Below are 25318 nucleotides of genomic sequence, written 5' to 3' on the forward strand. Positions count from 1 at the left end.
CAGATTAACAGAGGAAGAAGTAAATTGCTTAAATATTTTCACTTTAGGAAAAGAAATAGAATAATCTATTAATCAACTCCCTAAGAAAAAATCCCCAGGACAAGATGGATTTACATGTGAATTGTACCAAACATTTAAAAAACAATTTTATATTATTATATCATAATAATTATTATTATATAATTAATATCATATAATATATAATAAGTTATTATATTATATATTATTATTATATTATATAATTATTATATAAACTATTTGAAAAAATAGGGAATAAAGGAATCCTACCAAATTCCTTTTATGATACAAACATGGCACTGATACCTAAATCAGGTAGGATGAAAACAGAGAAAGAAAATTATAGACCAATCTCCCTTATGAATATTGATTCTAAGAATCTTAAATAAAATAATAGAAAATACATTACAGAAAATCATCCATTGTACACCATGACCAAATAGGATTTATACCAGGAATTCAGGTTCAATATAAAGAAAACTATAAGCATAATTGACTATATCAATAACCAAATTAACAAAACCCATGTGATCATCTCAATAAATGCAGAAAAAGCATATGCTAAAATCTAATGCCCATTCTAATTAAAAACACTAGAGAGTATAGGAATAAATGGACTTTTCCTGAAAATAATCAGTAGCATCTATTTAAAACCATAAGCAATCATCATATATAATGGGGATAAACAAGAACCTTCCCAATAAGACCAGGAATGAAACAAAGTTGCCCACTGTCACTATTACTATTCAACACTGTATTAGAAATATTAGCTTTGGCAAGAACAGAAGAAAAAGAGATTAAAGGAATTAAAGTAGGTAATGAAGAATCCAAATTATCACTCTTTGCAGATAATATGACAGTATGTGTAGAGTACACTAAAGAATCAATTAAAAACTACTAGAGACATCCACAACTTAAATAAAGTTGCAGATACAAAGTAACTCCACATAAATCATCTGCATTTTTATACATCACCAACAAAGTCTAGCTACAAGCGATACAAAGAGATATTTGATTGAAAATAACTGTCGATAGTATAAAATATTTGGGAATCTATCTGCTAAGGGAAAGTCAGGAACTACATAAAGACAACTACAAAAAAATTTCCTCAAAAATAAAGTCAGATCTAATAATTTGGAAAAATATCAAGTGCTCTTGAATAGGTCAAGCAAATATAATAAAAATGACAATACTACCTAAATTAATAATTTATTTAGTGCTATACAAATCAGACTCCAAAGAAATTAATTTGCCAACGTAGAAAAAAATAATAACAAAATTCATCTGGAAGAATAAAAGGTCAAGAATGTCAAGGGAATTAATGAAGAAAATCCAAAGGAAGGTGGCCTAGATGTAAAATTATATAATAAAGCAGTGATCGTCAAAACCATTTAGCTAAGAAATAGAGTATTTGATCTGTGGAATAGGTTAGGTTCACAGGACAAAACAGTCAATGACTACAGTATTCTAGTGTTTGATAAATCCAAAGACCCCAGCTTTTGGGATAAAATTAAAAGGTTTTTTTTACAAATAAAATTAATGTAGACAAGATTGGAAGGGAAGCAATAAACTATGAAAATATTTTCATATTCAAGGGTTCTGATAAAGGCCTCATTTCTAACATATATAGAGAATTGATTCAAATTTAAAATAATTCTAGCCATTTTTCAATTGATAAATGGTCAAAAGATATGAACAATTTTCAGATGAAGAAATTGAAAATATTTCTAGTCATATGAAAAGGTGCTCCAAATCATTATTGATAAGAGAAATGCAAATTAAGACAACTCTGAGATACCACTATACACTTCTCAGATTGGCTAAGATGACAGGAAAAGAAAATGATGAATGTTGGAGGTGATGTGGAAAAACTGGGGACATTAATACATTGTTAGTAGAATTGTGAACACAACTTCTGGCCAAGATGGCGGCATGGAGGCAGACAGCTGCTTGAGCTCCACGTTTTCTCTCAGAACTTACTTCATGACAAGCCTCAGAGTTAATGCTTGACCAGAAAAGAAACCCACAAATAATCACCAAGAGAAGACATCCTTGAAATTCACCAGAAAAGGTCTGTGTTTGCTTGGGGGAGGGTTGAACAGACTGGGCACAGACTGAGAGCAGGCAAGCCAGAGCGAGACAGGCAGCTCACACAGCTCAGACCTGAGGGGGAGGGGTACAGGTACGATCTCTGCCATTTCTGTGAAAAGGCTTTTACCCCAGTGTGGATACTCCATCTTGGCAGTAAGCCAGGAGCAGCATAGAGGGTATAAACACCGGAGGTGAAGAATAAAACCCCGGAAAGCTAGTGTCTCTTGGGACCCGGCCACCCCCAACCCCCACCTGGACTGACTCAGTGGGTTCTCAGAGCCTTAGAGCACAGACGCAGCACAGCCATCGCTGTTCTGTTAGTGGCTCTCTGCTGCCCTACCCCCAGTCTGTAGAGGAAGCCCATTAACACCATCCAACCCCTAGACCCCCCAAAAATAGATCAATTGTTTCTCTTGTCAATTTGTTTTCTTCAATTCCCTCTCTGACAAAAAGAACAAAAAAATCAAAAGGGCTCTAACCATTGACAGCTTCTGTATGGAGAAAGACAGACTTCAAATACTGAGGAGACTGAAAACAGACTGTCCCCAGAGGAATCCCCTAAGGGGGATATGAGCTGCTCCTCAATACAAAAGAATCTCATAGAGGAAATCAAAAAGGCTCTCACAAGAGAGCTAGAAGAAAAATGGGAAAAGGAAAGGGAAGCTTGGCAAGAGAGCCTGGAGAAGTCATCCCACACATTTAAAGAAAGAGTGGATAAAGAAATCAAATCATTGAGAAACAAAATTAGTGAATTGGAAAAGGAAAACAACTCCAAGGAAAACAGGATTAGTGAGCTGGAAAAAGAAAATAGCTCTCTAAAAAATAAAATGGATAAAATGGAAAAAAATTCCATAGAAGATAAAATGTCAATTGGACAATTACAAAAAGATATAAAAAAAGTGAGTGAAGAAAATACATCATTGAAAATTAGACTCGAACAAGTAGAAATGAATGAATCAAGGAGAAACCAAGAAGTAGTCAAGCAAAACCAGAGAAATGAAACAATTGAAAAGAATGTCAAATACCTTATTAGAAAGACAACAGACCTGGAAAACAGATCCAGGAGAGACAATTTGAGAATAATCGGACTCCCTGAAAAATGTGAGGAATAAAAGAGCTTGGACACTATTTTTGAGGAAATTATCAAAGAGAACTGCCCAGACGTTTTGGAAACAGAGGGTAAAATAGACATTGAAAAAATTCATCTATCACCTACTGAAAGGGACCCTAAAATCAAAATGCTAAGAAATATATTGGCCAAGTTCGAGGACCATCAGACAAAGCTAAAAATACTGGAAGCTGCTAGAAAAAAGCAATTCAGATATGAAGGAGCCACAATAAGGATAACCCAAGATCTAGCAGCATCCACATTAAAATAAAGCAGGGCCTGGAACATGATATTCCAAAAGGCTAAGGAACTTGGTATGCAGCAAAGAATAACTTACCTAGCAAAAATGAGCATCGTTTTCCAGGGAAGAAGATGGACATTTAACAAAATAAATGAATTCCATCTATTCTTGATGAAAAAACCAGACCTACATAAAATCTTTGATCTTCAAATACAGAACTCAAGAGATTTCTAAAAAGGTAAAAAGAAATCTTGAGAACTATACTTCTGTTATAAAAATATGTAAAGAACATATGTATAATTTGTCCAGGAAACTAGAGTTGGAAAGGAAATTATATCATAAAAAAGTGTAAAGTGATGGTACTACATCTCATGAAGAGGCAAAGGTAACCTATTAGATCTGAGAGAAAGGAGGGAGATGAACATAGTGTGTATCAATAGACATATTTGATTTATGGTGAAACTTCTTTCACTTCATTGAAAAGTGAGAGGGAAGGAGTAAGCTAAGGGAAGGGAATACAGAAATTGTGAGGAAAAGGAGTAAAATAAGGGAAGCAACTTTAAGGTGAGGGAGGGATACTAAAAAGGGAAGGCTGTGAAAAGCAAGTGGTGTTCACAAGTTTAATACTGGGTAGAGCGGTAAGAGGGAAGGAAAGGAGAAAAGCATAAGCAGGGGTTAATAGGATGGCAAGCAATATAGAATTAGTCATCCTAACCATAAATGTGAATAAAGAGGAAGCAGTTAGCAGATTGGATTAAAAGTCAGAATCCTACTATATGTTGTTTACAGGAAACACACCTGAAACAGGGTGATACATTCAAACTAAAAGTAAAAGGGTGGAGCAGAATCTACTATGCTTCAGGCAAAGCCAAAAAAGCAGGGGTAGCCATCCTCATCTCAGATCAAGCAAAAACAAAAATTTATCTAATTAAAAGAGATAAGGAAGGGCATTATATCCTGCTAAAGGGTAGCATCAATAATGAAGCAGTATCAATATTAAACATATATGGACCAAGTGGTGCAGCATCTAAATTCTTAAAAGAGAAATTAAGACAGCTGCAAGAAGAAATAGACAGCAAAACTATAATAGTGGGAGATCTCAACCTTGCACTCTCAGAATTAGATAAATGAAACCACAAAATAAATTAGAAAGAAGTCAAAGAGGTAAATAGAATACTAGAAAAGTTTGATATGATAGATCTTTGGCGAAAGCTAAATGGAGACAGAAAGGAGTATACTTTCTTCTCAGCAGTTCATGGAACCTATACAAAAACTGACCATATACTAGGACATAAAAACCTCAAAATCAAACACAGTAAGGCAGAAATAGTAAATGCATCCTTTTCAGAACACAATGCAATGAAAATTACATTAAATAAAAAGCCAGGGGAAAATAGACCAAAAAATAATTGGAAACTAAATAATCTTATACTAAAGAATGATTGGGTAAAACAGCAAATCATAGACATAATTAATAACTTCACCCAAGAAAATGAAAATAATGAGACATCATACCAAAATGTGTGAGATACAGCCAAAGCAGTAATAAGGGAAAGTTTTATATCTCTACAAGCCTACTTGCATAAAATAGAGAAAGAGAGGGCCAACAAATTGGGTTTACAACTAAAATTGCTAGAAAAGGAACAAATTAAAACCCCCCAGACAAACACAAAACTTGAAATTCTAAAAATAAAAGGTGAGATTAATAAAATTGAAAGTAAAAAAACTATTGAATTAATTAATAAAACTAAGATATGGTTCTATGAAAAAAACAACAAAATAGACAAACCCTTAGTAAACCTGATTAAAAAAAGGAAAGAGAAAAAGCAAATTGTTAGTCTTGAAAATGAAAAGGGAGAACTCACCACTAATGAAGAGGAAATTAGAATAATAGTTAGGAGCTACTTTGCTCAACTTTATGCCAATAAATTCGATAACTTAAATGAAATGGAAGAATACCTTCAAAAATATAGCTTGCCCAGATTAACAGAGGAAGAAGTAAGTAGTCTATATAGTCCCATCTGAGAAAAAGAAATAGAACAAGCTATTAATCAACTACCTAAGAAAAAATCCCCAGGACCAGATGGTCCATTTACATGTGAATTCTACCAAACATTTAAAGAACAACTAACTCCAATGCTATATAAACTATTTGAAAAAATATGGATTGAAAGAGTCCTACCAAATTCCTTTTATGACACAGACGTGGTACTGATACCTAAACCAAGTAGATTGAAAACTGAGAAAGAAAACTATAGACCAATATCCTTAATGAATATTGATGCTAAAATCTTAAATAAGATATTAGCAAAAAGACTTCAGAAAATCATCCCCAAGATAATACACTATGATCAAGTAGGATTTATACCAGGAATGCAGGGCTGGTTTAATATTAGGAAAACTATTAGTATAATTGACCATATTATTAATCAAACTAATAAAAACCATATGATCATCTCAATAGATGCAGAAAAAGCATTTGATAAAATCCAACATCCATTCCTACTAAAAACGCTTGAGAGTATAAGAATAAATGGACTATTCCTTAAAATAATAACGACCATATATTTAAAACCGTCAGTAAACATCATATGTAATGGTGATAAACTAGAACCTTTCCCTGTAAGATCAGGAGTGAAACAAGGTTGCACACTATCACCATTACTATTCAATATAGTACTAGAAACGCTATCCTTGGCAATAAGAGCCGAGAAAGAGATTCAAGGAATTAGAGTAGGAAATGAGGAAATCAAACTATCACTCTTTGCAGATGACATGATGGTATACTTAAAGAACCCCAAAGACTCTACTAAAAAGCTATTAGAAATAATTCAGAATTTTAGCAAAGTTGCAGGAAAGTAAATAAAGCCACATAAATCCTCAGCATTTTTATACATTACCAACACAATCCAACGCAAGAAATACAAAGAGAAATTCCATTCAAAATAACGGTCGATAGTATAAAATATTTGGGAATATATCTACCAAAGGAAAGTCAGGAATTATATGAGCAAAATTACAAAACACTTGCCATAAAAATAAAGTCAGATTTAAATCATTGGAAAGACATTCAGTGCTCTTGGATAGGCCGAGCGAATATAATTAAGATGACAATACTCCCTAAACTAATCTATTTATTTAGTGCTATACCAATCAGACTCCCAAGAAACTATTTTAATGACCTAGAAAAAATAACAACAGAATTCATATGGAACAACAAAAGGTCGAAAATTTCAAGGAAAGTAATGAAAAAAAAAATAAATGAAGGTGGTCTAGCTGTACCTGATCTAGAACTATATTATAAAGCAACAGTCACCAAAACTATTTGGTATTGGCTAAGAAATAGACTAGTTGATCAGTGGAATAGGTTAGGTTCACAGGGCAAGATAGTGAATAAAAATAGCAATCTAGTGTTTGACAAACCCAAAGATCCCAACTTTTGGGATAAGAATTCATTATTTGACAAAAACTGCTGGGAATACTGGAAATTAGTATGGCAGAAACTAGGCATGGACCCACATTTAACACCACATATTAAGATTAGATCAAAATGGGTCCAAGATTTAGGCATAAAGAACAAAATCATAAATAAATTGGAGGAATATGGGATGGTTTACCTCTCGGACTTGTGGAGGAGGAAGGAGTTTGTGTCCAAGGGAGAACTAGAGACCATTATTGATCACAAAATAAAACATTTTGATTACACCAAATTAAAAAGTTTCTGCACAAACAAAACGAATGCAAACAAGATTAGAAGGGAAGTAACAAATTGGGAAAACATTTTTACAGTTAAAGGTTCCTATAAAGGCCTCATCTCCAAAATATACAGAGAATTGACTTTAATTTATAAGAAATCAAGCCATTCTTCAATTGATAAATGGTCAAAGGATATGAACAGACAATTTTCAGATGATGAAATAGAAACTATTTCAACTCATATGAAAGAGCGTTCCAAATCACTATTGATCAGAGAAATGCAAATTAAGACAATTCTGAGATATCATTACACACCTGTCAGATTGGCTAAGATGACAGGAACAAATAATGATGAATGTTGGAGGGGCTGTGGGAAAACTGGGACACTGATGCATTGTTGGTAGAGTTGTGAAAGAATCCAACCATTCTGCAGAGCAATCTGGAATTATGCCCAAAAAGTTATCAAAATGTGCATACCCTTTGACCCAGCAGTGCTACTCCTGCTCTTATATCCCAAGGAAATACTAAAGAAGGGAAAGGGACCTGTATGTGTCAAAATGTTTGTGGCAGCCCTTTTCATAGTGGCTAGAAACTGGAAAATGAATGGATGTCCATCAGTTGGAGAATCGTTGGGTAAATTATGGTATATGAATGTTATGGACTATTATTGTTCTGTAAGAAATGACCAACAGGAGGAATACAGAGAGGCTTGGAGAGACTTACATCAACTGATGCTAAGTGAAATGAGCAGAACCAGGAGATCATTATACACTTCAACAATGATACTGTATGAGGATGTATTCTGATGGAAGTGTATATCTTCAACATAGAGAAGAGCTAATCCAATTCCAATTGATCCATGATGGACAGAATCAGCTACATCCAGAAAAGGAACACTGGGAAATGAGTATAAACTGTGAGCACTGTTTTGTTTTGTTTTGTTTTGTTTTGTTTTGTTTTGTTTTTCTTCCCAGATTATTTTTAGCTTCCAAATACAATTCTTCCTTTGCAACAACAACAACAACAAAATTCGGTTCTGCACATATATATTGTACCTAGGATATACTATAAGACATTTAATATGTATGGGAATGCCTGCCATCTAGGGGAGGGGGTGGAGGGAAGGAAGGGAAAAATTCAGAACAGAAGGTAGTACAAGGGATAATGTTGTAAAAAAAAAAAAAAAATTACCTATGAATATGTACTGTCAAAGAAAATGTCATAATTATAAAAATTAATAAAAAAAAAAAAGAAAAGAAAAAAAGAATTGTGAACACATCCAACCATTCTAGAGAGCAATTTGGAACTATGGCCAAAGAATTATCAAACTGTGCACATATCCTTTGATCCAGCCGGGTTTCATTAGACTTATATCCCAAAGAGATCTTAAAGGAGGGAAAGGGACCCACATGTGCAAAAATGTTTGTGGCAGCCCTTTGTGTAGTGGCAAGAAATTGGAAACTGAATGGATGCTCATCAGTTGGAGAATGGCTGAATAAGTTATGGTATATGAATATTTTGGAATATTATTGTTCTATAAGAAATGATCAGCAGAATGATTCCAGAGAGCCCTTTAGAGACTTACATGAACTAATGCTAAATGAAATGAGCAGAACCAGGAGATCATTATATAGGGCAACAAGAATATTATACAATGATCAATTCTGATGAACATGGTTCTCTTCAACAATGATTTGATTCCAACCTGCTTCAATGGTTTTGTGATAAAGAGAACCATCTACACCCAGAGAGAGGACTATGGGAACTGAGTGTGGTTCACAACATAGGATTTTCACTCTTTTTGTTGTTGTTTTCTTGAATTTTATTTTCTTTCTCATTTTTTTTCCTGTTTGATTTGATTTTTCTTGTGCAGCAAAATAATTGTATAAATATGTATGCATATATTGGATTTAACATATATTTCTATCATGTTTAATATATTATCCCCCTCTGGGGGAGGTGGTGGGTGAAGGGGAAAAATTGGAACCCAAGGTTCTGTAAGGGTTAATGTTGAAGAATTATCCATGCATATATTTTGAAAAATAAAAAGCTTTCATTAAAAAATAAAAATAAAAAAAAGAATAATCTCTGGTCAAGAAAAGTAATCAAAAAAGTAATAACAGATTGAGTTAAGTCTAAATGAAATTTCAAATGTCCTGTGATTATATTTCTCTAGAAAATAAACATATTTTATGTGAGAAAGAAAGAAGGAACCTATAGTAGGATGAACAAGTTTTCTTCATTAACAGCTGCTAACATTTATAATAAAAGTTTATTTATAAATTTGAAGCTTCTATAATTAAATGTGTATTTTCCTCAATATATGCAGTTGTTCATTACCAACATGTATGCGTATTGATTCCTTTAATTTGTGAATTCTGGGAATCATGTCAGTTTGTCTTTGGAGGAAAAAAGTGTCATACTGGTCACTGATTATTTTTATAAAGTGATGTCATAATCTAGAAGCATTCTAGCACCTCACTTGGGAGAATCATAAAAATAATTTATTTTTCCTCCCTCTTTGTACAAATGGATATTTTCTTTTTGTTCTACAACAACTTTCTATGATAATCTCTATTTCAAAATAAAAAGACTTAGGTGAAATTAAATAGGTGGTAAGACTATAAGAGACATAATATCCCCACATAATGGGGGATATTATTTAATCCACATAATGATTTAAAAAAAAAATTGACAAAACACAATGAAGAAACAGTAAGGACATTTATATCATTAAGCAGATTATTTTTAATATGCAAGTTTGCTTTTCCATAAAAATTAGAAAAGGGTATATTGACTGTCACTCTCTATTTCAAGGCAGAATTCAGTTTAGAAATAAATTTCTTCTTTCAAAAGATTTCCCAGGGGCAGCTAGGTGGCACAGTGGATAGAGCACCAGCCTTGAATTTAGGAGCACCCGAGTTCAAATCTGGTCTCAGACACTTATTACTTCCTAGCTGTGTGACCCTGGGCAAATCACTTAACCCCAGCCTCAAAAAAAAAAAAAAAAAAAAAAACTATAAAGTCCTCCTTATTGGTTCAAAAAAAAAAAGATTTAGGGAATTATCATTTTATCTTTGAATCCAAGACAACCTTTATATATCTAAAATTAAAATAAAAACAATTTAAATATGATATGTAGATTATAATTCTTAATTTTAATTTACCTTCAGCATCTGTTAATCCTACTCCTGGCTGCTTCGCTGTTTCTTGTCCATTCTGACCCATCTTTCCTCTGTTAAAATACATAGATATTGTCAGCAGAAAGCTTTACAAAGGAAAATGCCAAAGTACACAGACAATTACAATCACAGATAATTACAATTACATTTTGTCTAAAAGATCCAAAGATAAGAAATATGTATTGAATTTCAATGACTTTTCTTAAGTGATTTCATTAAGTACACCTACTATTGTTATTCTATGGCCTACCCTGGTTCACAAAGATCCAACTTAAACTTTATGGTTCTTATCAAAATATTTAAAAATCAGTTCTTAGATTTAAGTCTTCTAAACTACTTTTTTGCTGTTTCAAGTTGACTTAGAATGTGAAAAAAATTGCTGTTCTTATTTTCCCTCAACTAGGAATAGCTGCATATCTATATCTATCTATTTGGTGGGGAGAGTTAAGGTGAGAGCCATTCAGTGGTAGGAAGATAAATTTATTTTCCCCCTCCTGTCCCCTTTCTCCAGTTTGGGGTATTATGTTATCTTCTGGAACTAAAATGTGAGAGAGATCGAACAAATTAAAAGAAAAAATGATACAACATTTGTATTCACTAAGTTAAGGACTAAATATTTCATGTCTGAGAATTTTTCTTGGAATCTTCTTGGCCAAGATATTGAAGTGGTTTGCCATTTCCTTCTCCAGCTCATTATACATTTGAGGAAACTGAAGCAAGCAGAATTAAGTGACTTGCCCAGGGTCATACAGCAAGTGTCTAAGGCCACATTTGCATTCAGGTCTTCCTGATTCCAGGACTTGTGCCACCTAGATAACTTTTATAATCACAGTGAATTGTTGCATATCCCTTGGACACTGAAGCACAGGAATTATATAGATCTTATATGATCTTAGAGTTGAAAGGAAATTGAGTTCAACCCTTTAGATAAGTAAATTGAAATTAGAGATAAGCAAACTCTGGAACAGAGAGATAAAGCAATTGTTCAAAGGCACAAGGTAAAAGTGATTTTCTGAATTCTCATTTTTAAAGTCTTATTTTTAAACATCTTTTCATTTGGATTCATTGATACACATTTATTGGGTATATGTTATATGGAGTGTTCTGGAAACTATGATGATATGTAGAATAGTTAAAGAAAGGTTCCCTGAATAAAGTATAATACTGGAGAAAGTTTTGAATGTGGAATCAAAGGTCTTGGCTTCAAATCCCAACTCTACCTCTTCGTGACTTTGGATAAAGCATTTCAGTCCCATGGGCCTCTATTTCCTTATTTATAAAATAAATGTATTTGACTAGATGATTTCAAAAATCACTTCAAGGTCACATTTATAATAAATTCCTTGATATATTCTATAGTAATACATAGACACATGTTGAGTGCAGGCATTATATGACCATAGGATCTTAGGTATTAGAGATAAGCAACATTGCTAAGTGTTGAGGTTTTAAGAATAATATATTCCATTTTCAACTCATAGATATAGACACCATGAAAGATAGTACACGAGTTATATTGAGTCAAAGCATGGGTCAAAGTTTGTATTTGGAAGTTTCTCCTTCACTGCTTTTGAGAGAATGGTCATGTATAAAGGTAGGAAGATTAAAAAAATGCTCTTATTCCAAGGCCTTAGGAAGTCAAATAATCCTCTATAGACCAATGAAGGAGTTCTTAACCTTTCTGAAGGCATAAAACTTTCTGGCAGTCTGAGGAAAGTCTATAAATCCCAACTCAAAATAATGGTTCCAAATGTGTAAAATAAAATGCATAAGATTACTGAGCAAATCATTTATATTGGTTATAAAAAAAAATAAAATGAAAGCAAGTTCATAGATTCTAATCAAAAACTGATCAGGTCAACACTAAGAAATTATTTTTCCTGGGTATCCTGCTAGGTCAAACTGAACTTTCTAAGGCAAAGAGCTAGTTATGATTAAGCTCTTTTTAGAAACAATTTCTAATGACACCTATCCAATTAAAACCATAATTTTTACTGAACATTTTGGCTAAACATTTACAGCAAAAGATATGGACAGATGAAGTAATAATCAAAAGAGTTCAAGCTGGAAAAGTGTGGGAAAAAAACCCTCAACAAAAGAAAAAGATAGATCTGTGACTTTCAGTCATTTTTTAAAAATCTTAAATAGATTGAATTGTTCATAAGATTACATATTTGTCTACCTTGCTTTGCTCAGTGTGGCTACACACACACATGCAGGTGGATATATTTGTATATGTATGAGTATATACATACACACACACATATATAGACACATGTACATAAAGAAAGAAAAATAGAGAAAAAAAGACAGAGAAGGGGGATGGAAGAGAGGGATAGGGAAGAAGAGAGGGAGGGAGCAAACAAAAGAGAGGTGGGGGAGAAAGGAAGAAAGGAAGAGGGAGAGATGGAGAAAAAGACTTTCTGGGGAGCAGAGTAAAGGAAGAACCTGGGCTTCCAAATCAGAAGAGCTAGGTGGAGCTCTGATGCACAGAATGGAACAGTCAATTTACTTAGGACCAAGAAGAAAACAACCTCTTGAATCCTATTCTCTTGTCCTTTGATTTGCCTTTGATCTTCCTCCTCAATAAATTTACCCACATTACAATACAAACTTGGGCATTTGGGTGATGGTCAAAGGAACAAAAGGAAAAGATTTGGGGCAAATTAGATTGGTCTACAGCATATTACTATGTGGTCATCTTATGTTCATAGCACTAATTTGTATTTAAAAACTCAGATGGATCAATGATCTCTTTCTTCTGATCTTCCGTCTATCTAAATGTTTGTTCCTCTTTGCAAAGGTTTAGAATTGTTACATACATATATCTGAAGCATAGCTTCATGACATGAATTCTGGGGAGAAGCTGTATAAGTGGCCTGAAATTTAGGAACAGGAGAAAGTAAATAGACTGAAACAATTCTGTTTGTGGTGATGTTATGTGTGGAAAGAACTCTTGAGGAAGAAACTTTCTTAATCAATGCAGAGGTGATTTATAACCTGAGAAAGTTACCGGTACTGAAAAGTGACAATGATTGTCTTTTCCAAGGTCACACAGACAAAGTAGAGTGTAAGCAGGTGGGAGACTGAAAAGGACAATGGTTTTATAGTCAGTAGACTGATTAGGTATAAATCCTATCTTTGCCCTAACTTGTGTGATAGACTATGGTGCAATCTCTCTAGGCCCTAGTTACTTATCTGTAAAATGAGCAATTTGTACTTTACAGGACCTATGTCCTTTCCAGCTCTGGATCTCTGAATCTACATCCCTATTATGTAGAGGAGCTCATCAATTTTCAGTCCTATTTCTTAGTTGCAGGGCTATTTCTATTTTATATATGTATGTATGGATATGCTCTATTAGATGAGTCATCAATACATATCCTGGGATTATAATCCTAGAAATAGTATAGTGATATTTTTCAAGAAAATCAGCTTCTGAAGGCAGTCCTTCAGAAGTAAAGAGGAAGGGAGGGAGGAGAAAATCTGGAAAAATGAATACAAGGGATAATGTTATTAAAAAATTACTCATGCATATATACTGTCAAAAAATTTATAATTATAACATTAATAAAAAAAAAAGAAGTAAAGAGGAGTATCACAATGTGTTAATTATTTGAAATTTGGGTAGTACTGATTTCAAAAATATCTGCCAAGTAGTAGTGGACAAATGCCAATTTTTCTAAATATTCTTCAAATTCTACTTTTGATTGTACTTAGTCACTAAAGGCATGATGACAAGGAAAAAAGAAAGAGGCAAGATGAGATTTGTTCTTAAAGAATCTAGGTTCCAATCATGACCTACACCTCTGGGCCTCAATTTTTCCCAGGTTCAAAATAAGGAAGTTCATCACAATGAACTTGAGCTCTGCCACCAACATTAGCTATTGTGACCCTGGGCAAATCATTGTGTCTAATTTCTATGTCTAATTTCCTCATGTGAAAAGAAAAGATTAGACTCAATGGCCTCAAAAGTCTATTTCAGCTTTCAATCTCTGATATATTTTCACTTAAAATCTAGGATCCAATTGAAGTGGGTTGTGGTCCCTTTAAGAAACTATTCCTTTCAGATTGATTTATTCCTTTCTGATTCCCAACCCCTCCAGACTGATGCATTATCAATTCAGGAAGCTAGGATCTTTGATTCACAAATCCTGGTCAAAAGCACCCCTTTGAATTCCAGTAGGAGATCTAGGCTTGTCCCAGCTCCCAATGGATCTGAGCCAACTTGGGCTCTCACAGCCCCTACCAGTTCTGATCTGCTCCAGCTCTCCCAACCCCCATTCTGATAATCCGCCCAGGGTTCCCAACCCTCCCCAAGATAAACAATATAATGAGCATCCATCAGCTAAAGCTTTTGCAGATGGACCGTGGCAGTGACCTTTACAGCCAGGATATTTCTGCCCACTGGAATACTCTTTTCCAGTGCCATCTTCTCTTTACCCTCACCTATTTCCTTAACCAATCCCCATAATAAACCTCTTTTATCAATCTAGGTTTTCGGGTCTGTAAATTCCTTTACAGGCGACCTCTTGCACCACCAGAAGGGAGTTCCCCAGAACACCCTACCCTTGCACCAAATACTGAGGGGTTGCAGGGAAGCAAAACCCTCCATTTGATTCCCTGAACCCCAAACCTGACACTAGACTTTATTTAACTCCCTGACCACCAGAAAACCCTAATTTCATTTGGGTACCCCAAATCTAAAGCTCATCACAATTATAAGATGAAAATACATAAACATGTTTGTTCTGAAGTGAACTGTGCTGTAGTTAATCTGATCATTCCTATGATTTTCCTATTCATATGAATCTTCTGAATAAATAATCCATTTTTAAGATAAATTAAATAATCAAATCTCTTTTGTCACACTCTAGTTCTTTCATGTTTATAGAAACAATACAAAGATATCATGCTTTCTAAGCATTTGCTGAGAATGAAACATTAGACTTTATTTAAATTTTCTTAATTTTTTTTTTTTTTTAATTTGCCCATTTTACCCCTTAATCTTGAGGAGGCTTGATGATGGTGGGTGACTCACATTAAAGACTGCTGAGTTTTGGTTCACTTCTAAACATGTCAAAGTAGAAGGGAAAAAAAAAAAAAAACAACTTACACTCTTGGAATGGGAAATAGATTAGTCTCCCCTGCAGTGCTGCTACCTCCTTCACTGTCCACACTATATCCACTGCCAAAGCTGCTGGCAGATGAGCCGGTAGAGACGGAGCTTTCAGCAGGTCGATGATTAGTAGGTCTTGCTGTATAGGGTGGGAATAGCAGGTTAGCAAAAACTTTAAAAACATTCAAGATGAAAAGGTTGAAAGTGCATACAATAAAATAATTACATTGGACATTATATTCAATATAAATTTGAAAATTTGGAAAAAGTACAAATTCAGATTTTTTTTAACCTGTTAGGCTTATTAAATTTCTAATCAATAAAGTTCCATATCAAATTAATATATGATTTTTGTCTTATGAAAGAGATTCAATGAATAGGTAGAGGATATCCAAAACACTATTTTTGAGAAACCCATAATTATTTTTTGATTATATCTCTAAGACCAGACTATATCTTTCCTTCAGCTTTGACCCCACTTTTCTTTCATAATCCATGGTTGTGAATAGACAACAAGTAATTATGTTTTGCTTTTTTACAAAGGAAACAATTCAAAAATCACTCATGAACAGAAATGGGGACAACAAGAGTACAAACAGCCATTCATGTTTTAACAGCTCCATCTTAACAAACAATAGGATGTGTTATTTTTTATTTTTGAACAACAGAGAATGACAAAATATAACCATTTCTTGATATGTCCAATTTAGTTGAAATGATCTGGTGATTTAGACAGATTTTAGAAAATTTTATACATAGAGTTCCCTTTGTTTTATCCAGATAGTCTTTGATTTTGTGTACCCAACATTTGCAAATCAATTTAGCGTACTAAAAGCATTTTCCTATGGAACTACATTTAAATGGTAAATGAGTTGTCTTACAGTTGTCTTACAAACGTCAAGTTAAACTTTAATATAGTTGAATTTTTGGCTAAAACAGTCTTAGTTCTGAGATTGGAGTTAAAGGACTCAATAGCAAAAACTGGGGAATAATAATGGCTCTCTTTCCCTACATCCTTAGGTGATTTTTTTCATAATAGATAAAAGCTTGCCTTCTTCCCATTCCAGCTTCTTTTCTGAGTTACTTTCCCTCCAGCTGTTACCTCTCTAGAAGGCTTCATTCCCTTATTGCCCTTGTGTTGCCTCAGCTAGATATTAGGAACAAAGCAATCTAATTGGCCTATTTCATTCTCATTGGAGAGTTCTCTTCCACTGATGCTGACTGGCACCTCCTCAGGATTTTATAGTCTGAAAAAGTTGCCACAATGCACTGAGATTAAAGGATTTTTTTTTTTGACTTATTAATTGGATTTATCAAATGTAGGACTTTGACCCAGCTCAGCCCTTTGCTTAAGGACCACTTTCTTAAAGTTCTTAATAAATTAAACAGATATTTCAATAAGAGATAATGATGTAACTATTGTATTTGTATTTTTGAAAGAATAAATGTAACCCAATTAAATTCTATTTTATGGAATTTCTAGCAGTTTAAGAAAACTAAATAAAAAATAATAACATTTTGGGGAGAAATGATGAAACTTTGGTATGGTGATATGCACATTGAATTAACATAAGAGGATTCTTCAGCAAGTCATCTTACATCTTGTTAGTTTCCTCTCCATAAAATGAGGAAAAAATAAGTAATTAAACACTGACAAATTTAGTTCTCAGTCTTATGGCTCCTCAGGCTACCACCATGGAGAGCCAGAACCAATTAGGAGGTATTTCCCAGTGTTTGTTTTTCTAGCCTCTTAGTTTTTTCATGGTTTTCTTTTCCTTCATATTATATTTTAAAGATTCCTAAAAACAAACAAACAAACAAAAACTCTTTTTCACAAATGCTGCTTTGGTTTAATTTAAAGATGGCTCAATATGAAGGGTAAGGGTAATGGGAGTTTAGGAAGTTGGGCAAGAGCAATTTATATGAAAACAGAATGCTGCTTAGTCAAGAAGACTTAAACTCAAATCCCACCTATGATACTACTAGCATGATCCTGTCTAGATCACTTAAACTCTGCCTTGGTTCCCTAAGGCATAAGTTCCCTAATTTGCAAAATAGAAATAATATTAGCACTAGGGCTGTGAGGAGAAAATGAAATGCTAATGAGATGATATATGTGAGATAATATGTGTAATATGCTTTGCAGTCCTTAAAATGCTATAGCTAAATTCTAGCTTCCAGATACCTACAAAATGGAAATTGCCTATTTGAATATATTGCTTGCAAACAACTTCTAAATAGTTGTTAGATTTTTAGAAAAATCAGTCTTTTTTTTCCTTACCAAGATATTTGATTTTTAAAGTAAAAGTTTTCATTTCCCCCAATATTTTAAAGAGACAAAAATTAGAGAAATTTGTAAGGATGCGGTTCCCGCAAAACAAGAGAAGGGAATTGTAAGGGCCCTTTAAATGGGCAGTGCCACAGCGCAACAGGAGATTTGAGTGGCCTAGAAGTATTCTCTGTGGATATAGGACTGCCCTGTGGGTGGGATCTTGGCTATATTGAGATAGCTTTGTAATGGGTGACGACTCTCTCGCTGGTTGGCTGTGTGTATGACCTCACAGGCCCTTTATAAGCCCACAGCAGACAGCAGTCACTCTCTTTAACCTGGCGCTCTTTAACCTGGCTCCCTAGCCTGGAGTGGCCAAGCCAAGCTGATGGATAGCTGAGAGAGGTAAGGAGTTTGGTAGTGAACATATGGATCTTTAGACCAGATGTTTATTAGGAAGCTAACAAGTCAGGGCATTAAGTCAGGGCATTATGTGAGTAGGTATAATAAAGGCTTTTAAGATTACACGTGGCTGTTCTTGAGTGCTCTACCGGTTAGTAAACTATAGATTCAAAAAATTGTGGCCAGAGACCTTTGAAGGCCTCAGAGGAGGCGAGCCGGGTAGAGTTGACACTGCAAAGGTCAGTGGTCAAAGGTACTCTGTTGGGCATAGTATAGACTAGTAATTGTAACTGCCAGGAGGCCATGTTACAGAAATTGATTATTATTTAATAGCAATATTCTTCAAAAAGATAGTTTAAAAAAAAGAAAAGTTGTAGAATCACTGGGATATGCAGTTTTTGATATGTATATATATAGTAGTCTAGAAAATAATCAGTAATTCATTGAAAGCTATCAGTCAAACCAGCATGACATTTCTATATTAAATTGGTTATTAATTAGATTTTTAAAATTTTATAGTAAGCTACATTTTGTCATATAGATGCAACTTGTTTCATCAACAATAATACCAACATAAAAGCCTTAACTAAATAGTTCCATTGCTCTATTCCCTATTCCATTGTTGTTAAAATATTATTAGTCCAATTCTTTAAATGGTGTCTCATTGAGATGATGATTCTTTCCCCATTCTGATATGATCTATACAATATATTATGCCACATCACAAAATGAATATCATAATCTTCACATTTGACAAAATTTTTACTTTACAGATTTTGTTAACTCTGGGTTCAAGATAAATATTTTTCTTTTTCAAGTAAGAAATAAGACAAAAATAATAAGACAACATAATAACAAAGGGAAACAAAGAACAATGTTGAAAATAAGTTAGTGGAATGCAGCTATTCATTTTAATTCTTTCCTTGGAATGAAGTGTAATTTGGAAAGTATAATAAAATGTTGCAAATTTTAAAGAAAATATAAAAAAGAAAATGGAATTTTAAAGTTTATAAAATTTAAACATCTGTAACCTATCCTTCCAAAGAAAAAACCTGAAATGGTATCTCAGACAAATATATGAATCTGTGTATACATAGTATACATGGAATACAGAGCTATTCATGTGAAAATGATTTTTAAAAATCAGGTTCTGGATTTTTTTCAATATAAACACCAAAGTTCCTACCCATTGGAATTGTGTTAATACAGAATCTACATAATTGATTGAATTTTTCATTCAAATGTTCATTGATCTATTTGTATATAAACTGAGCATGAAGAGATCAGTATTTAGCTAGTTTCTAGAAGAAAATAAAATTTAAATTATTATTTATTTTTACTTGAGCTACGCTGCTACGGTATAATAGCAGATTGAGGAAAATGGAAAATTCCATCAGAAGTACAAATGTTTTGAGAATTTTGATGCAACCTATCAATATATTTCAGAATACCTGAATAATTTCTTGAAAGTTTATACAAATGTTTGAAAATCAAATGTATAGGTATGCTTAGTGTTTCATGTAGACATAGGTTAATAATTTATAAATGTAAAGTTAAATATCCCATAGGAACTGACAACAGTTTGAAGGTAGGCATACACACATACACATGCATATTTTTTCAATATACATACTACACACATAGATCTATATAGTGATTTGCATATATATGTATATATATAATGTACATAATGTGTATGTGTATGCATTAACATACAAGTGTTAGTGACTCAGAACAAGTCTCTGGACTGTTGGTCATAGTTATATGTGTATGTGTGTGTGTGTGTGTGTGTGTGTGTGTATGAGAGAGAGAGAGAGATCTAAAGTATTTTGTACTTACATAATATGACAAATGTTCTTTTTTCCCTTTAATGTGCTGAACTCTTCAAATAGTGAATGTCTTTGTAGCTCTGTAAGCACATAGGAGGAAGTGAAGGTATCTATTTTCTTCAGTTCCCAAAGTACTCATCACAGAGTTACTAAAATATGATATTGCTTAATAAATTGTTGAATGAAATACAAAAACTACAAATATCGGTCAATTACTTTGATCCATCTAAATATATAAATATAAGGCATCATCTACAAAAAATATTTTATTTGGGAGAGACTTTTATTATGCAAGTATCTGTTATATACATTCAGTCTGAACTTGAAGCTCTCATTATGTTTTGAAAATAAAATTAAAATAAGCCCAAAGAAAGGTAAATTAGTCAATGAAGTAAATGTTATCATTGTAACAAATCTGTTTCCTTTCCTGAGTATTTGATAGCTCAAATTCAAAATAGTTCTTGCATTACATAAGTTATTTAATGCAGGTAGTGCTAATATTTGCTATTGATACTTTTATTTCAGGCTCAATTCATTTTCTTGAAGGTTTTGACATCATTTACAGAGTGCTTAAGCATCCAGTTAATTCAATTAATTCAATTAAATTCACTGATGTATTTATTTTTGTCAAGAAAAAAGCTGAGTGTATCTTTGAAGTTTTGACTCTATTCACATTTTTAATTGAATAAACATAATCTTGATCTCTTATCAAAAGAACTAATAAACTCATAATTTTATTCAAATTTTCTTGGGTTCATATGAAAGAAATTAAATTGATCTTTTGTGACTAATATTTTCAGAATTCAGTGTAACCAAATGTTACAACAGGATATTTATTTCAAACACAATCAGTTTAATAAGAACTATAGTCTCTTATTTATATGCTGGAAAGTAGCTCCATTTGACTGAATTAAATGAATATGATGACATTCTGTAGATGCAGCCTCTTAGTTCCTTAGATTTCATGATGTGTCATTTTATTTATTATAAAATGAGATTTTGTTCATTCCAAGTGATTCAGGGTTTCACATACATATATTTAATGAAATAATTTCATTTCATGATTTACTTTAGATTGTCATTGGCTAAAATATTTCAAAAACGATCCACTATTTTCTTCTCCTTTTGGTCATATAAAAATTGGGGATTTTAAAAGATATTTCCCTAACTGATTAAAAGGGTTGCTATAATCACAAAAACTAGAACTTTGAAAAAAAAAATAAAGTGAAAACAACATACATAGAACAATTACATTAAAGAATCATCAGAGCATATATAGAAGAAACCTCAGAGGCCAGCATGATTGACTCTAAATCACTTGGAATGAGCAAAATCTCATTTTATAATAAGTAAAATGACAAATAAGTAATTAATCATTTATCTTCAAATTAATTATATGCAGTTTATCATAAAAATCAAATTGAGACATAGATTTTCTAAATCAGATATTATATTAAAACTTTTCCTGGTGTATATATACAGTCTTATAAAGATTAAAACATTTAAATTTTGATTAAAGGGGTTATGGTCAATATTCTAATAGGCTCTTAAATCCTTTCAATTGAAGCTTTTGTTTTTTTGTTTTTTATATTTAACATTTCTAGGGAGCCACCAGATGGTGCTATTACAGATTATAGTAATAGTACTGATTTGCTTTTTGGCATTACTATCTTGTGCTTTTCTGTATCTGTCTCCCCTTTTTCTCCTTCTTTCTCTCTCTTATTTTCCTTTTCGCCATTTCAAAGGAAAATGTATTCCAATGGGAAATTAATTATAATGTTTAATTTTTCTAAAGATTGTAAAACTTTCCTTATTCTATCAACAAGGTATAGGCTATAATTGTGTGGGAAATTATTTTGCTACTGAAAAACTGGGTTATTTTATTCTTGGGCCTCATAGTTTTCAAATGGATTTTGTTTTATGACATACCTGCTTTATCAGTAAATCTCATTTTCTTACCAGGGGAAAGAACTAGAATCAGAAAACAATCAGTTTAATAACAGATAAACAAACTCATAAAAGATATGCTCCCTGTAATATGTAGGAAAAAGATGCCAGTTACAATCATGTCTTCATAATTACATTTTTAAGTGGATCCTTTTCATAAAATAATCTTATTTATTCTGAGTCAGTTTAATTCTATTATTTTTTTTAATTCTTTCACTTTGTCTTGATTTTCTTCAAAGTCTCAATGATTAGATATGATTTAGTTTTACTGTTTCACATTGATTATTTTCAATTCAATTTACCTCTATCCTTTCATAGAATATCTTTTTTTTTTTTTTTTTTTTAGTTTGTTAACTCTTCTGCTCTTCTATGTATCAATGTGTACATCTACACAATGTGTTCATCTACCTATAACTAGGCATGGTTCCAAAAGTTCTAATTGTAAATTTTGGTCAGATTGATCAGCTGAAGTTTCTATTAAGTTCAGAAGAAATAAATGAATGAATCTCTTAGAGATTCTTTTTGTTTATCATGGATGCTGTGTGGATGGAATCTAATCATAAATTCTGAACACTACTATTCAAACAAGCAGTTATGTGGTGCAGTAGAATTTTGGACCTTGAGTCAAGAAAACCTGGGTTCAAATTCAGTCTTACTAGCTTTGAGCTATAGGCAAATCACAACCTCTGTATACCTCAATTTCTTCAACTGTATGATGGGGATAATAATAATAATAATAATAATACCTACCTCACAGGGGATATGTAAGGATCACAAGATAAAATATAGTCAACAGGTATAGTTTATTATTTCTAAAACATCTCTTTTGATTTAGTCTTAAGTATGGCTGCCATGGAAATTGAAAATTTTCTCTACTGGTTTTGTTTCCTTTTTGTCTGGGAAGGGAAGTGATAATAAATCTATCAGGTTGTTTTTTTTTTTTTTTTTTCAGCATATGTGTATATAGCACCATTATTTTTCATCATATAGTTTAAATTTTCTTGTAATATTTTTCATCTTTTTTTTAAAGTGATGATTCATTTTACATGACCATTATATTATGAATGCCAAATTTATTTCCCTGCAACAATCTATTTACCACTTTTAACATCAATTGCAACAAAAACTCTAAAAGTATCAGACTAAACCTTTAGATATGTCTGGAGTAATAACAGTTAAGTTGCAGCTTAACTTTCTGTTTACAGAACTCTTTTCTTTGATATATCTATTCCAATATCTAATTTATAGACATATTATCTATCTACTTATACTCCAATATACAACATGAATAATATCATTTACAGAGAGCTAAACTGACTCTTTGGGAAGGCAAAGCATTTTTATTTTCTTTAAATATATTTCAGTTCATTGCTGAAGTACAAAATCAAGAAAATATAAAGAAAGAAAAGATGAAGTATAAGATAAAAATATAATTCCACTTGTGTTTCTACATAGCTCAATTATAACTAGTTTTAAAGTGATTTAAAATGTTTAAAAGTGAGGAAAATGTTCAGCTGGATGAAACATGTTTTTAGTTTTAATCCTTGGTGCCAATTTCATTAGCATACTTCTTTCTAACTGCAAAATATTAGTTTGTTTTAGCTATATGTAAATTTCTTTCAAAAATCAGAAAACCAGAAAAATTACAAATTATGTTATACTTTTTTCTTTATAATATAACATATTCCTTGTTCTCAAAAATATATTTTATCTTCATATGTAGAGAAATTACAAAATTAATACTTTTATGTTTATGAGGAAGATCAATGTGGGATACTTCTAAGTATCAATGTATTCAATGCAGGGTTAGGAGAAAGAAACAATTTGGTGGCTTCAACCCACACCCCTGACTTCTTCCAAACTACATTATATTGACATTGTGTTGCTCAAAACTTTCCTATAGATGTTAAAGAATATTAATATTTTAACCTAACAGCTTCATAATATTCATCTTTCATACATTTGACAAATTTTTACTTTGTAGATAGCAATAAAACTGAATAACTAAAAGGAACACAAGTAATTTCTTGGCATAGCATACGTAGTCAGTGTAGTGGAAAATAGTAATAATAGGAAAAAAGCTCAAATGTAAAGCTACCTGTAGCAGAAAAATATATATATAAAACTAAAATAATTTCAAAGCATAGTAAAACATTATTCCAAATAATTTAAATATTAATGAAATTGAATTTAATTGCATTTTGCAATACCTGTCCTTGAGGTCCATGTCATGAGGCCGACTTTAATGTGCTTCTGTCTTCTAATAAACAAAATGTCAGTCTTTAAACTCTCTTGAATGAAATTAAGACTTAACTATTTTAAACCAAAATTTTACTACAAAGGAAAAAAAGTTGGGCAAGAATACAATATATATAATTATTTTAATACTAATTACTATCCTCAGATATGATACAATTACTATTTAATATTTAATTTAATTAAATATATAGTTACATAGACAAATTAAAAAGAAAATGGGCAAAATAACTGTGAAACTTTTATAAATATGGATGGTTTTCAATTGTTTGTCTTTCATTATTGCAAAAAAAGAAAATTGTTAATAGCCCAGTCAAACTAAGGTGAACGGTGGAATAGTCTATACAGGAAACACACTGATAAGTGAATTTGGAATGAATTTTCAGTATCTGTCCCAATAATATTACTGCTTTAACAATGAGTAACATTGAAAATCTTCTCCTCTTAGATGTAAATACAGAGACATTATTTCTAATGGATCACTTACCAGTTAAAAACTGAGAGAAAGAACACACAGGGTCTGGCATTATACCAAACAAATTGTTATCTTCTATATAATATCTTCAAGTAAAAAAATCCAAATTCCAATTTACCATGATATAAAGATACAGACTTCTTAACATAATGATAGATTTTTTTTGTTGTTATTTCTGGGTCTATGTACTTCAAAATTCCTTTCCCAAACAGACTACCAAGAAAACAAAGATTTGATATCCTAGTGTATGGATGCTAAGTTAAATTTTATTTATGTGGACATTGCAATATATCTGCATTTCAGATATTCAATCTTAATAACATTAAGGAACAGTAATTCAGAACTCTGCAGTATAAAATTCTATACTGGGCAAAAAAGTTCTCTGTAATAATCAAAAGTATGGAAAAATCACTTCAAAACTTTAAGATTTTATATACATCCTTATAGATAGCTATATGGAACAGTGAATAGAATATTGGGCCTGGAGTCAGGAAGACTTCAATTCTTGAGTTCAAATTTGGCCTTAGACACTTATTAGTTTGGTGACCTTGGACAAATCACTTTGCCCTAATTGTGTCAGTTTTCTCATTTGGAAAATAATCTGGAAAAGGAAATGACAATTCATTTCAGTAGCCACCAAAAAAAAAAAAAAAAGAAAAGAAAAAAAAAAACCAACAAAAAACAA

The 25318-nt window shown here is 32.3% G+C and overlaps 1 protein-coding gene across 4 annotated transcripts in view; it reads right to left on the reverse strand.

Annotated features, from left to right (window-relative positions):
* The window catches only part of PCLO (piccolo presynaptic cytomatrix protein), a 520130-nt gene that overhangs the window by 66233 nt on the left and 428579 nt on the right, over window positions 1-25318 (reverse strand). For all 4 annotated transcript variants that reach the window (XM_074268505.1, XM_074268506.1, XM_074268503.1 and 1 more), the window contains 2 exons: window positions 15453-15594; window positions 10322-10389 (listed from right to left, as the gene is read on the reverse strand). In XM_074268505.1, coding sequence (XP_074124606.1) covers window positions 10322-10389; window positions 15453-15594 — 210 coding nt within the window. The remainder of the gene's footprint in view (window positions 1-10321; window positions 10390-15452; window positions 15595-25318) is intronic.

The sequence above is a fragment of the Sminthopsis crassicaudata genome, chromosome 5, assembly GCF_048593235.1.
Source record: "Sminthopsis crassicaudata isolate SCR6 chromosome 5, ASM4859323v1, whole genome shotgun sequence".
Lineage (NCBI taxonomy): Eukaryota > Metazoa > Chordata > Mammalia > Dasyuromorphia > Dasyuridae > Sminthopsis > Sminthopsis crassicaudata.